This window comes from Littorina saxatilis, linkage group LG9, assembly GCF_037325665.1.
Source record: "Littorina saxatilis isolate snail1 linkage group LG9, US_GU_Lsax_2.0, whole genome shotgun sequence".
Lineage (NCBI taxonomy): Eukaryota > Metazoa > Mollusca > Gastropoda > Littorinimorpha > Littorinidae > Littorina > Littorina saxatilis.
Window position 1 is genome coordinate 18,933,392 of NC_090253.1, and position 13,003 is coordinate 18,946,394.

A 13,003-nucleotide genomic window follows, 5' to 3' on the forward strand; every position below is an offset into this window, starting at 1 on the left:
GATAAGCTAGGCTCTATTTTCCTGCACGCCTGCTCGTTTCTCGTTGGACATCATGACATGAAAAGCGCTGTTAGTTATCTTTTCCATGCACAGATACACTCTTCAAAAAAAGTTAAGGATCGGTTGAAAAAACGGATCTAATTATAAAAAATTGCCAAAAAATTAAACATCGACATAATAATTAAAAGATTAATGTGTTTGAATTAACAAATGAACAATGAGTCTTGACCTAGAATTTTGTTTGGCAGGCAGAGTTATTTCCCTTTGTGAGACTTTTCAAAACCTTCTGCATTTTGGAAGAAAAAGGGTGTTTTTTATAGCCCCATGAAATTTGCGGAACGCATGCCAGAGCAAAAGGTTGTGATGCACGTGCTACAACAGGGTCCTGGCTATGAACATCGCTCACCAGCTTGTGTTTAAAGGTTGACACACTGACACAATTATGCACAGTAGCAACATATGCCCCCACGAAGAAAACTGAGCGATTTGGATAGAGGAAGGGCAATAGGATGGCTACAAGACGGTGTTGCTGCCAGGCAAGTGGCCCAGAGGCTTGCAGTGGCTCCCTCTGTCATCATCAGACTAAAACAGAGATTCCAAGCAACTGGAAGAGTGCAGGAGCGACAACGTTCTGGTCGGCCCAGAGTCACCACACAAAGAGAGGATCGCTTCATTCAGAGGCAGGCCATGCAACAAAGAATGGCTACGGCAAACAACATTAGGCAACGCCTACAAGCTACCACCAACACTGTTGTTAGTGGTCAGACGATCCGAAACCGCTTACACAACTTTGGCTTGCGTGCAAGGCGTCCAGTCCGAGGAACAACCCTAACTGCTAATCACTGAGCAGCTCGCCGAGCCTGGTGCACTCAACATGTGAGGTGGCAACGACAGCAGTGGGCTCAGGTGTTGTTTACAGATGAGTCTCGCAGAAGGCGCTGTTCTGGAATGACAGCGTTTTGGCGGAGGCTCTGTGATGGTCTGGGGAGGGATCAGCACACGTCTAAAGACACCTCTGTACCATGTAATGGGCAACTTGACCGGTGTCCGCTACCAGAATGAGATCCTGCAACCCCTGGTCGTTCCAGCCCTCCAAGCGATCGGCCCTTGTGCGATTTTTCAGGATGACAACCCACCTCCCCATCGCTCTGCAGCTGTAAACACCTTCATCCAGCAGGCCAGGGTCAACAGGATGCTGTGGCCAGCCAACAGCCCGGACCTGAACCCCATAGAGCACATGTGGGACGAGCTTTGTCGTCGGGTACAGCAACATCACCCTCCTCCTGCCAATCTGGGTCAACTGCTGCAATGGCTCCAGCAGGAGTGGAATGGAGTTCCCAGAGCATTCATATGCAACCTGATCCACTCCATGCGTCAACGATGTGTTGAATGCCTGGCACACAACGGAGGGCACACGCGTTATTGACACCGATTCACATTGTTGTGAATTCCATTTTTGAGGGTTGTCACGTTTGACACACTCTAGCTAAATTGTCGCTGCCGCGTTCGATCTTTGCTTTGTTTGTCATTACTCCTTGGTTGTTCAATTATATCATTTTTAAAAAATGAAAGAATTCGGTCTTGTCTGTTTTGTGTGGCGTGCTTGTAAAAAAGTGATCCCTAACTTTTTTTGAAGAGTGTACACTAAGTTGTAAAAAGTTACTTCGTGTGGAACAGAATTTTGTGTTGCAGTTTTGAGTGACACAATGTCCTGCTAAGGGGCTTAAAACTCACCAAGAGTCACACATGTACATATGTTACATGTGAATCAGCTCTATTTGATAGATAACTTCATATACATGTATTCACTTTTAGAACATCATTCGAAACATGAACATCAACAACTTCACACCCAAAAAGCTTGGAAATTGATTAATTAATCAGATTCAATAAGTAAGCTTCTTTTCAGACACACACATACACACACACTCGCTCTCCCTCTCCTTCTCTCAGGCGAGAAAATCTGACTATTCTTGTGTAAAATGCTGAATAATTCTTTTGATTACAGACATTCTCCAGGCCTACACATGCGTCAGGCATGGGAATGATCCTCGAAAGGCATGGGAATGATCCTTGAAAGGCATGGGAATGATCCTCGAAAGAAAAAGAGAGATCACATCACCCCCTTCTAAATCAGCTCCACTGGTTGCCCGTTCCTGCCCGTATCACCTACAAAATCAACACTCTCACCTACAAATGCCTCCATGGTCTCGCCCCTGCCTATCTCTCTGACTCTCTCTCTCTCTATGTCCCTTCACGAGCACTCAGATCATCTGCCGACTCCCTCAAGCTCAACATCCCCCACACCAAACTCATAACAGCAGGTCAACGCTCATTTTCTTTCCAAGCACCTTGCCAATGGAACACACTACCTCTCCCCCTCCGTCAACAACAGTCCCTCGAATCATTCAAATCAAGACATTCCTTTTTTTCCAAATAATCCATGCATTCTACACTGCCCACCCCATCCCACCCTGAATAACTGTACATATTTTAATGGTTGATGGTGTGTGTGTGCTAGTGACTTTAAGTCTCCGTGTGTGTGAATGAGTGTATGTGCGCCTTGAGTCGCCTGTTGGTGAGATATGTGCGCGTTATAAATATTCGTATTATTATTATTATTATTATTATGGGAATGATCCGAGGATCCACTAATTTTAGAGGTTTAGAAATGAAATTTTAGAGGGAAATAAGAATTCAGAGGGAAAAAAAGTAAAAACTTCATTTTATATTCTTGAATCGCTCTTTTATACGTCTTTTTTTTCAGAGGTTTTTCCTCTCAGCTATTCCCATGACTGATGCGTACAATCACCTCAAAATCAAACACTGATTACAAATACCAGACACCAGAAGTGACATGTTGACAGTTTTTATTTGACACATATTACAGATCTGTTTGTGTGGTGACATGTAACATTCAAATTGATGAAATGCACAAAAAGCAGTCCAAATGGCACCGACAACAGCATAGCACAAATCACATTTTGAAACAATGAACATGCAGCGTAACATACAAAAATCATCTTATTTTCATATTACTGGTGAGCACAGCTAACATGAACTGTGGCGATTAAATTGTCTGGCCTATACGTCACAAGTTTTGCTTCTCTTCTGGTTCTGAGAATTGTTTTTGATCGCCTTCCTTAGTCCCCAAGGGAAAGCAATTTGTTTTGATTCAAACCAGGAGTTTTCTCCTGAAGTCAATCTCTTTTGGAAAAAATTTTTCTTCCAGTCCAAACTCATTCCATTAATGAATACGAGATGGGGATTTGGGATGGGGCTACGACAACACTAAAGAAAATATGTCTCTGAAGTTGAACAGATGTAAATGCCATGTAACGAACACGAAGTTACAACAATCACAGTTAGACACCAGACGCAAGCTCAGAACAGTGCCTCTGTCAAATATCGACAAGTTACGTTGAACAATTTATCGACAAGTTACGTTGAACAATTTTCCGATAACAAAGTATTCTTTTTCATCTCATCTTCCATACACAGACATTTTGTTGAAAAAATCTTTGGGAGATCACAGGTATGTCATTCAACAGTAGATCTATATACGTACTGACTGCACCGTCTATTTTCAGTTCACATTTTTACTAAATACAATACATTTACATTTGTACTTTGTATTCAAAATACTCCAGTAAACATGAAAAAGTAAAAATATGAAAAATTCTACCATAATAATATATAACAAAGCATCATGTGTACCATTTTACAGGAAGTGGAGAGCTATTTCATGTGTGCAATATGTCAATGTAAATCAATTATGCCAGAGATATATCAGACCACGTATCCATTTTTAGAATACTCTGTTTCTTCTTTTTTTATTAAGATAACCAGCGTAAAACCGATTGTGCCAGACTGGAAAGTGACAGTAAAAACTTTGTCCAGCAAATAACTTCCCAAACAAATGTGACCCTCCACCACAGAATGAGTCAGATGTCACCTTGCGCGGTTCTCCGCTAGGCTTAATATACGTCCGGGGGGTGTCACAGGTATCGGTGTGAGGGTCACCTTAGTCACAGGCTTATAACTCGAAAAGTTTTTGCTCTTTTTTAAAACCGTTTTCACCACTGGATAGAGCATAAAAAACTCTTTAAGAAAATGTAAAAATATAAAAATCATGCAAAGGTAACATGCGACTCTTTCCGTGGTGGTGGGTCACAAATAATTAATAACAACTTCTGAAATCACATTTGATTTAACCAGGGACTGAACAACAACCAATATAATCCGCGCAGAACAATACCACAGTTTTCTCAGCAGAACAACTCTCTTAACTCGCTTCAAATTTAACAGATTCATTAAAATCCATCGTGAAAACTGGTCTTCCAAAAGGTTTATGTTCACTTGTTTATGAATATGAGTCTTTTCAAGAATGTGATAGTAAAAAAAAAAAGTAAAACAAATTCTGTTTCACATTGTAACAACAGAAAAAGGAACACCATCGGTTTTTTTCCCCATCAATAACTTTGAAACCATGCAGTCACACACTTCAATGGCAATGGAGATGAATAGAAAGAAGAAAAAAAGCCATATGAACGATTGCATGATCACGTAAGATCTAAAGGTTTCAAAAGAGTTTCATGAGTCATTTGCTGTTGATGAATTTGCACTTGTCCAGGGCAAAAACTATAGAACAATGAACACTCAAGAGACAGACAGATAAACAGATTGAGAAAGAGAGAAGAATACTGAGAGAAAAGAGAGAGAGAGTAAGTGGAAGTAAGAGTTGAGGGAGAGAGAGAGGGAGGAGGGGGGGGGGGGGGTGTCAGACAAAAAACAAGAGAGGAAGAGAAACTGCAGTGGTAATGTTTCAGAAAGTTGACATGTATACAAATGGTTTCAGGAGCTTAGTGGGATCAACAGATGGGTTAACATACGGTATGACTGATAAAGGTATACATCGTTACTTTTCTTTTTTCTACAAAATATTCCTGAGAATGCCCTTTAAATCATCTCACAACTCATACCAGTTTCCATCTCAAATACCCCTACAATGTCACACTCATACTCATCAACCATCAGCAGCTATGAATTAGAACTCTTCACTTTTTCACTTTGAATCCCCACTTTTAAGTCTTCCAAAATTCTGAGAAAATTAGGTCTTGAAAAGGAGAGTTCTAAATAAAAAGATGTAAATTTACAGAGGTTATGAACAGAAAAGGTAAGTTCTTTTATTTTTAAAAGCAATAAGATGAAACATTACACTGCCTCTGGAAATCTGAAAACCGTTCCAGTCTCACTTCCACCTCTGATTTCAGGCGAGGAGCAGGTAAAATTGTCGGGGTTTGGGCAGTGAAGTAACTAAAACTAGTAAGCTTTCTTAGCCGGAAGTTAATTCAAACCTAAACCACAGAATAATTACAGCCGCATGTGCATTTACTGAGAGAACACTAAAAACAAAATTTAATTTGATTCTGCTTTTTCATATGTGTTGTGGATTTCGATCAGTCTGCTGAATAAATAAATTCATCAATTAATAAAACATTAAAACATTGTTTACATTACTGTCTTGGTAGGAGCTGACTCACAGAACTGCCATTTTACGATATGCAAATACTTCAGAGTATTCCGTCAGAAAATTGTCAAGACACACAGTTTTGTTAAGCCTCTCCGCAGAGAAAAATCACACACCCAAAAATCTCTTGGCAGTTTGTTTTCCTGCTAGCAATGCAAAAGGTTGCGTGATAAATTCACAGCAACTGTCGCTACAACAACAAAGTAGAAGCTGTTTTCACAAATTCTGCACAACAATATTTATACTGATAGTCACAACTGTCGGTCACAACTTGATAACAAACAACATGCAGCCGACACTAACGAGTTCAGGACTGTCGATCTTCACATAACGCTGAATGTTACAACAGTGGGTAATGTATAATAACAACAAAAATCATGTCACATTGGGTTTTTGGGGGGACCCATATTAATTCATACTCAGCCCCACAGAACGGCGCAAAAATAGGTAATCTTTTTTAAATTTTTTTTATACAAACTTTCTTCTGTCTTTCTCTTCATGCTACAGACACAAACACACTCCCACATGAACAAGAAGAATGCACGACAAAGCAGTGCTTCTCTTTCCCTCACATCTCAATCACTCTCTCCTTCTCTCTTAATACCCTCAGCTATTCATTCTTCAGTCTTGACCGCGTTCTCTCGATCTCCCTTCCGCTTTATCAGCAACTGTGACATGTTCTAACCTTTGCGTATATACAATATATATCATATATATAATATACTCACGATGTGTCATGAGTGTTTGTCTGTCTGTCCACCGTAGAGACCCCTGGGTCGAAGTACTGTAATAACAGCGTTTTGTTTTGTCATAAATTAAACGTTCCAATAACATACCATTTTTTATTTAGAATTTTGAAATATTAGCCGTCTGATCTGTTTTTGGACTTTTTCTTTGGACAAATTGCACATCAGACCTCATTGTTCACTGCCCTGATATCACCCTTCGTGGTGGACTGGGCGTTAAGCAAACAAACAAACCTCATTGTTCACCGCCCTGATATCACCCTTCGTGGTGGACTGGGCGTTAAGCAAACAAACAAACAAACCTCATTGTTCACCGCCCTGATATCACCCTTCGTGGTGGACTGGGCGTTAAGCAAACAAACAAACCTCATTGTTCACCGCCCTGATATCACCCTTCGTGGTGGACTGGGCGTTAAGCAAACAAACAAACCTCATTGTTCACTGCCCTGATATCACCCTTCGTGGTGGACTGGGCGTTAAGCAAACAAACAAACGTCATTGTTCACCGCCCTGATATCACCCTTCGTGGTGGACTGGGCGTTAAGCAAACAAACAAACAAACCTCATTGTTCACCGCCCTGATATCACCCTTCGTGGTGGACTGGGCGTTAAGCAAACAAACAAACAAACCTCATTGTTCACCGCCCTGATATCACCCTTCGTGGTGGACTGGGCGTTAAGCAAACAAACAAACAAACCTCATTGTTCACCGCCCTGATATCACCCTTCGTGGTGGACTGGGCGTTAAGCAAACAAACAAACAAACCTCATTGTTCACCGCCCTGATATCACCCTTCGTGGTGGACTGGGCGTTAAGCAAACAAACAAACAAACCTCATTGTTCACCGCCCTGATATCACCCTTCGTGGTGGACTGGGCGTTAAGCAAACAAACAAACCTCATTGTTCACTGTGACACTATGAGCGCATTTGTCTCACCCTCAAGAGATACAACTTTCCCTCAGCGCACACAAAAAATAGCCAGAGTTATATTCCAAAACATCTATAATTCCCGCCTTATGTACTTAAAGCTGTGTGAAGAGTTAATGTGCTGGGCTATGCTCTCTGTGTGTGTGTGTGTGTGTGTGTGTGTATGTGGATGTGTCAATGCTCATGCATAGTGGTGTGATTAATACATATGCATGGAGATGCAAATGTTCCTAAGATCTTATTTAGCCAACCAAATGGATTTTCCCCCCAAACAAGACATTTGTGTTAGTCATTACTTTTTGCTGAGGTAACAAGGTATGAGCGTCCTGCCCTATATGCACCATGGTACATTTCATTTCTCTTATTTTAACAAAGACAGCTTTCTTTCTTTCTTTATTTGGTGTTTAACGTCGTTTTCAACCGTTCAAGGTTATATCGCGACGGGGAAAGGGGGGAGATGGGATAGAGCCACTTGTTAATTGTTTCTTGTTCACAAAAGCACTAATCAAAAAATTGCTCCAGGGGCTTGCAACGTAGTACAATATATGACCTTACTGGGAGAATGCAAGTTTCCAGTACAAAGGAATTAACATTTCTTACATACTGCTTGACTAAAATCTTTACAAACATTGACTATATTCTATACAAGAAACACTTAACAAGGGTAAAAGGAGAAACAGAATCCGTTAGTCGCCTCTTACGATATGCTGGGGAGCATCGGGTAAATTCTTCCCCCTAACCCGCGGGGGGTTTAACAAAGACAAATGAACAAAATATCTGAGTCCCTTCAACAAGATAGGATACATGCACTGATGTCTAACAACCAACTCTTCACAGGCTTGCAATTGTAAGCATACTTTAAACAACATATTTTAAGTTAAGGGTTACACCTGCCGTTTTGCTCTTGCTTACCCCCCCCCCAACCCCCCCGCATACCCCAGACCTAATATATTAAAACTTCCCTGAGACACAAATGTATCCTACTGACTGGCAGTGGTATATGCTTCACAAAACCCTATTATCTTCACTTCAGAACTCAAATATTCATTAATAATTTACAATCTGTAAAGTTATTTTACTTCAAATTCAAGACTTGGGATTCAATTACAATTCATGATTCAGTTACTATTCATGATTCACATTATCAATGATTCAATTAGTATCATTCCTTCATCGATTACTAGTTGGTCATCTTCTTTTGCATGTCATTTTTGTACATGTATGAATATTTCTCTGAGAACAGTCTCGGCTGAATTATCGAAGGACAGCAACTTTTGATTCAATTCTCTTTAATAATAGATAGATAGATAGATATTCCATTGTAGCACTTTTCAATCAGGTCCACAACCTTACCTCTGTGCTTGTCAAATCACACTTAAACAAGTACACTTAAACAATCTATTGCACAGCATATAATTCAAATAACGCATACTTTCTCACACAGAAAAAAAAAAGGTATGAAAACCATGATTCAATTCATGCAATCATTCATTCATGCATCAAATCCACTTCATGCAGGCACATATTCAGTAAACGCATCCAAAACAGTAGCTTTTAGATCCACATACACAGAAGTCCAAACAGAAGTTGACACCACAGCCACACGTTAAAAAAAGACTGTCCATCTTTTACTCAGTATCTTCTTGTTTTTCTTCCAAATTGACATCCTCTTGTTCACATTTCTACCACAGGGCGACTTCTTTTTGAAGTGTCTCCCTCACCAACAGTAATGCCAATAAAATCATTCCTTATCATTCTCTAATATGCCCGTACGTCATAGGTTTCAGCATATTCACATTGTCATCAATGTCAGTATAAATGCTCCAGTCAGCCTCTATCGTTTTCTATGTGTCACGTTTTGCTTCCTTTCTACACTCCGTAACACCACACACACAAACTCCTCCAGCGAAAACTTGTTCAGTATCGTTTCGATTCCGAACAGCCTTTCTCACAAAATGAGTCTAGATGTTAGGTTGTCTTGTCTCTCATTTGTGCTCCGCTGAACTTTTCCTCCAGAAAATCTTCCCAGTTTCCTGTGGAATCCGCTGAGCTTTTCACACAAGATGTGCTCAGATGTCAGTCCGACTTGTTTTGTCATTCCTTTGGTGCCGCTCCATTGTTTTGGTGAGGGAACTTCCAGGTCAGCTGGTCAGCAACTGACGTGTCCATGGCTTCTGCTCCTTGTTTCCTATGAACACACAGCGCGATTTTTTTAAATATCTTTCGTCCATGTCAAAGACCGAACTTTCAGAGGTCATTTTCCCCTGCATTGTCTCCCCGATATTTCACAATGCGAACACATTCTTGAAAACATCTTTCTTCACAGTAAATTCAACATTTCTTCCTTGGTTTCACAATGCAAACACAGTCGTGAGAAACTCTGTTTAGGCCACACAAAAAAATAGGTCTGTTTACGGTAACATAGGCCCAAAAAATAGGGTCGGTAGGTCGGAATTTTTTTTATTTTTTTATTTTTTTTCCAAAAAACCATATTTTTACGTTATTTTGCCAAAAAAACAATTTTTATTTTTTTTATTTTTTTTATTTTTTTTTCCCAAATGCCAAAAAAAAGTCTAGGGTTGCGCGAAAAAACTAGGGTCAGTCGGGTTACCGTAAACAGACCTATTTTTTTTTTGGCCTTAGCAAGTTATTTCACTATTTCCTTCTTGGTTACACTGTGACAAACAATCCCAAACCTTTCACATCTCCAACAATGTTTTTCATTTTCATTTTGAAACGATCCCAACTTATGTCTTCCTGAGAGAAACTTTCAGGTTCCGTCATGATAAACAATTAGACAGAAAAGACACAAACCATTTTCATTTATCACATGACCATTTTCCCTTCAAATACATGTGCCTGTGTTAGTCAACACAGCTTAATTTCATTCGCTATCTGTCTTGCACACATTTTCTCAACACAGCTGAATTTCGCTTTCCATTCATCACGCACACACATATTCAATCTAGAGCGTCCAGATGCTTCTTCTTCTCTTTCTGCTTAAAGCTCCCCCCGCGAGGTTTGGAACCAATTTGATTAGCTGAAGAGTGTCGCATGCGCCCGCCATTGGATGACCCACTTTTGTCGCTAGTGTCTTTGTCCGTGGGCGAGTGCATCGACCCCATGTAAAGTGATGACATTGAGGATGACAGGTTCAAGGACGAGGATTTTCCTAAGGAGTCAAGGTCATCACCAGGGAGACAGGATTCCACCATCATGGCTTTCTCCAGGCAGTTGACAAACAGCTCAGCAATGTCCGTTGACCCCGTGGACTAAGGAGAGAGAAACATAGTCCACACAATTAGCTGCATTCAAATATTATGAGCCATTACCAGCATAAACACATAAAGATGAACTCCGGAAATAAGTCTGTCAGGTGTGTATGGGTTGTGAAAGACTGAATAGTGTTGCTCTTAGTGAGAAAAGCTTTCTACACTTGCTCCTTGTTCACCTGTTTCACACACAATCCTCGGGGCGGGGATGTAGCTCAGTCGGTAGCGCGCTGGATTTGTATCCAGTTGGCCGCTGTCAGCGTGAGTTTGTCCCCACGTTCGGCGAGAGATTTATTTCTCAGAGTCAACTTTGTGTGCAGACTCTCCTCGGTGTCCGAACACCCCCGTGTGTACACGCAAGCACAAGACCAAGTGCGCAACGAAAAAGATCCTGTAATCCATGTCAGAGTTCGGTGGGTTATAGAAACACGAAAATACCCAGCATGCTTCCTCCGAAAGCGGCGTATGGCTGCCTAAAGGGCAGGGTAAAAACGGTCATACACGTAAAATTCCACTCGTGCAAACCATGAGTGCACATGGGAGTTTCAGCCCACGAACGCAGAAGAAGAAGAAGAAGACACAATCCTCGCTAGTGACTGGCCTGTAATGTGACATGGGAAAGTTTGCCTCACTAAAAGCAAGAGTGTTCACTCTTTCACATCCCATACAAACCCGACAGAGTTATTTCTTAACAATCTAGTGGCTGCTCCGCCTGGCGTCTGGCATTATGGGGTTAGTGCTAGGACTGGTTGGTCCGGTGTCAGAATAATGTGACTGGGTGAGACATGAAGCCTGTGCTGCGACTTCTGTGTTGTGTGTGGCGCACGTTATATGTCAAAGCAGCACAGCCCTGATATGGCCCTTCGTGGTCGGCTGGGCGTTAAGCAAACAAACAAACATTTCTGAACATTGTCTATTTAATTAGACTGCATTCAAACATTAAGAGCCCTTGTGGGCAAAATATACAAACTGCATTGATTTGACAAATTCAAGAATATCAGTTTTTTTGCGAGAAGGAAAATTGATACAATCTGTACTCAATTGTACCGAAAAAAGTTAATAGTCAACATATTGGCTAAGCAATCTCAAGGGGGGGGGGGGGGGGGGGGGGGGGGTGTTACAAAATACATGGAAAAGGTTCTTGGGATTGCTTAGCCAATATGTTGACTATTAACTTTTTTCGGTACAATTGAGTACAGATTGACACAAAACTAAAAAATATACAAGAAAAGAAACGCAACATAGACGTCTGCATAAAACGTGCAATTCTGATGGCAAAAACTTACCTTTGTAAATGTGCCTGCAAACCTCCACAGCCCTCCAAATCCAATACCTGCACACACAAAATTAATAAAATAAAACATGAACAGCTTAAAGTTAAAGCATTACAAACATTTTTAATGCAAATTTCCTGCACAAAAGAAATCCTAGCCACCTCGCTAAAACACTCAACATTTGCACATGGCCATAATTAACCTACTGTTGCTTTCATACCTTGATGTTTTGATTTCTCAGTGAAACAAACAAGCAAGTAAAAACCAACTGACCAAACTGGAGAGTACTATTTGCTCTAAAGCCAAGCTCTGTGTGAGGATTAATATTAGTCGTCACACTGAAGGAATCCCCAAATGTCCACTCTTCTTGTAGTGTGTGATGTCACTTCCAAGGGGCTTCTTCTTGGTTCATGGTCCAAAACTCTCACGGATTTTACATGTATGACCGTTTTTACCGCGCCATTTTAGGCAGCCATACACAGCTTTCGGGGGATGCCACTGAGCTATTTCAGGAGATAGCGGTCATACTCACTCTGCAGATAGGAAAGCTGTTGTTGCTATTTCAGGAGATAGCGGTCATACTCACTCTGCAGATAGGAAAGCTGTTGTTGCTATTTCAGGAGATAGCGGTCATACTCACTCTGCAGATAGGAAAGCTGTTGTTGCTATTTCAGGAGATAGCGGTCATACTCACTCTGCAGATAGGAAAGCTGTTGTTGCGTGGCATCCTCGCACGCAATCATGTTCTGGATGATTGACTGCACGGCGTTGAGAATGGCCTGGTCGTGGCACAGCGACAACACACTGTTGATTTTGGCGTCCAACAGACTGTGACTGTAACAGCAAATAATGATACAATTATACAACTGGCCTCACTGCACAGTACACTGCTACCCCTTTCTTAAGACCTCCCAAAATCTCAGAAAACCAGATCTTGAAAGAGTCGAAGGAAAATGAGAGAAACGCTTGGTCAAAGCACATCAACAGCAGAATAGCTGTTGACTTTGGCGTCCAACAGACTGTGACTATAACAGCAAATAATGATACAATTATACAACTGGCCTCACTGCATAGCCCACTGCAAAGCTTTACCTGTATTTTACTGATTAGACAAATTCCGAAAATAACTCTGTCGGGTTTGTAGGGGTTGTGAAAAAGTGAAAACCCTTGCTTTTACGAGGACAAACATTGGAGGGGCCAATCACTAGCGAAGGTGTGTCTAAAAACACGTGGACAGGAGCATGTGTGAATT

At 41.1% G+C, this 13,003-nt stretch overlaps 1 protein-coding gene across 1 annotated transcript in view; it reads right to left on the reverse strand.

Moving 5' to 3' along the window:
• Nucleotides 1-2,853: 2,853 nt before the first annotated feature.
• The window catches only part of LOC138975523 (neurofibromin-like), a 126,944-nt gene continuing 116,794 nt past the window's right edge, over nucleotides 2,854-13,003 (reverse strand). Inside the window, exons 63-66 of the mRNA XM_070348230.1 lie at nucleotides 12,446-12,585; nucleotides 11,764-11,810; nucleotides 10,285-10,477; nucleotides 2,854-9,393 (exon numbers count right to left, since the gene is read on the reverse strand). Of these exons, the coding sequence (XP_070204331.1) occupies nucleotides 9,347-9,393; nucleotides 10,285-10,477; nucleotides 11,764-11,810; nucleotides 12,446-12,585 (427 nt within the window). The 3' untranslated portion in view covers nucleotides 2,854-9,346. The remainder of the gene's footprint in view (nucleotides 9,394-10,284; nucleotides 10,478-11,763; nucleotides 11,811-12,445; nucleotides 12,586-13,003) is intronic.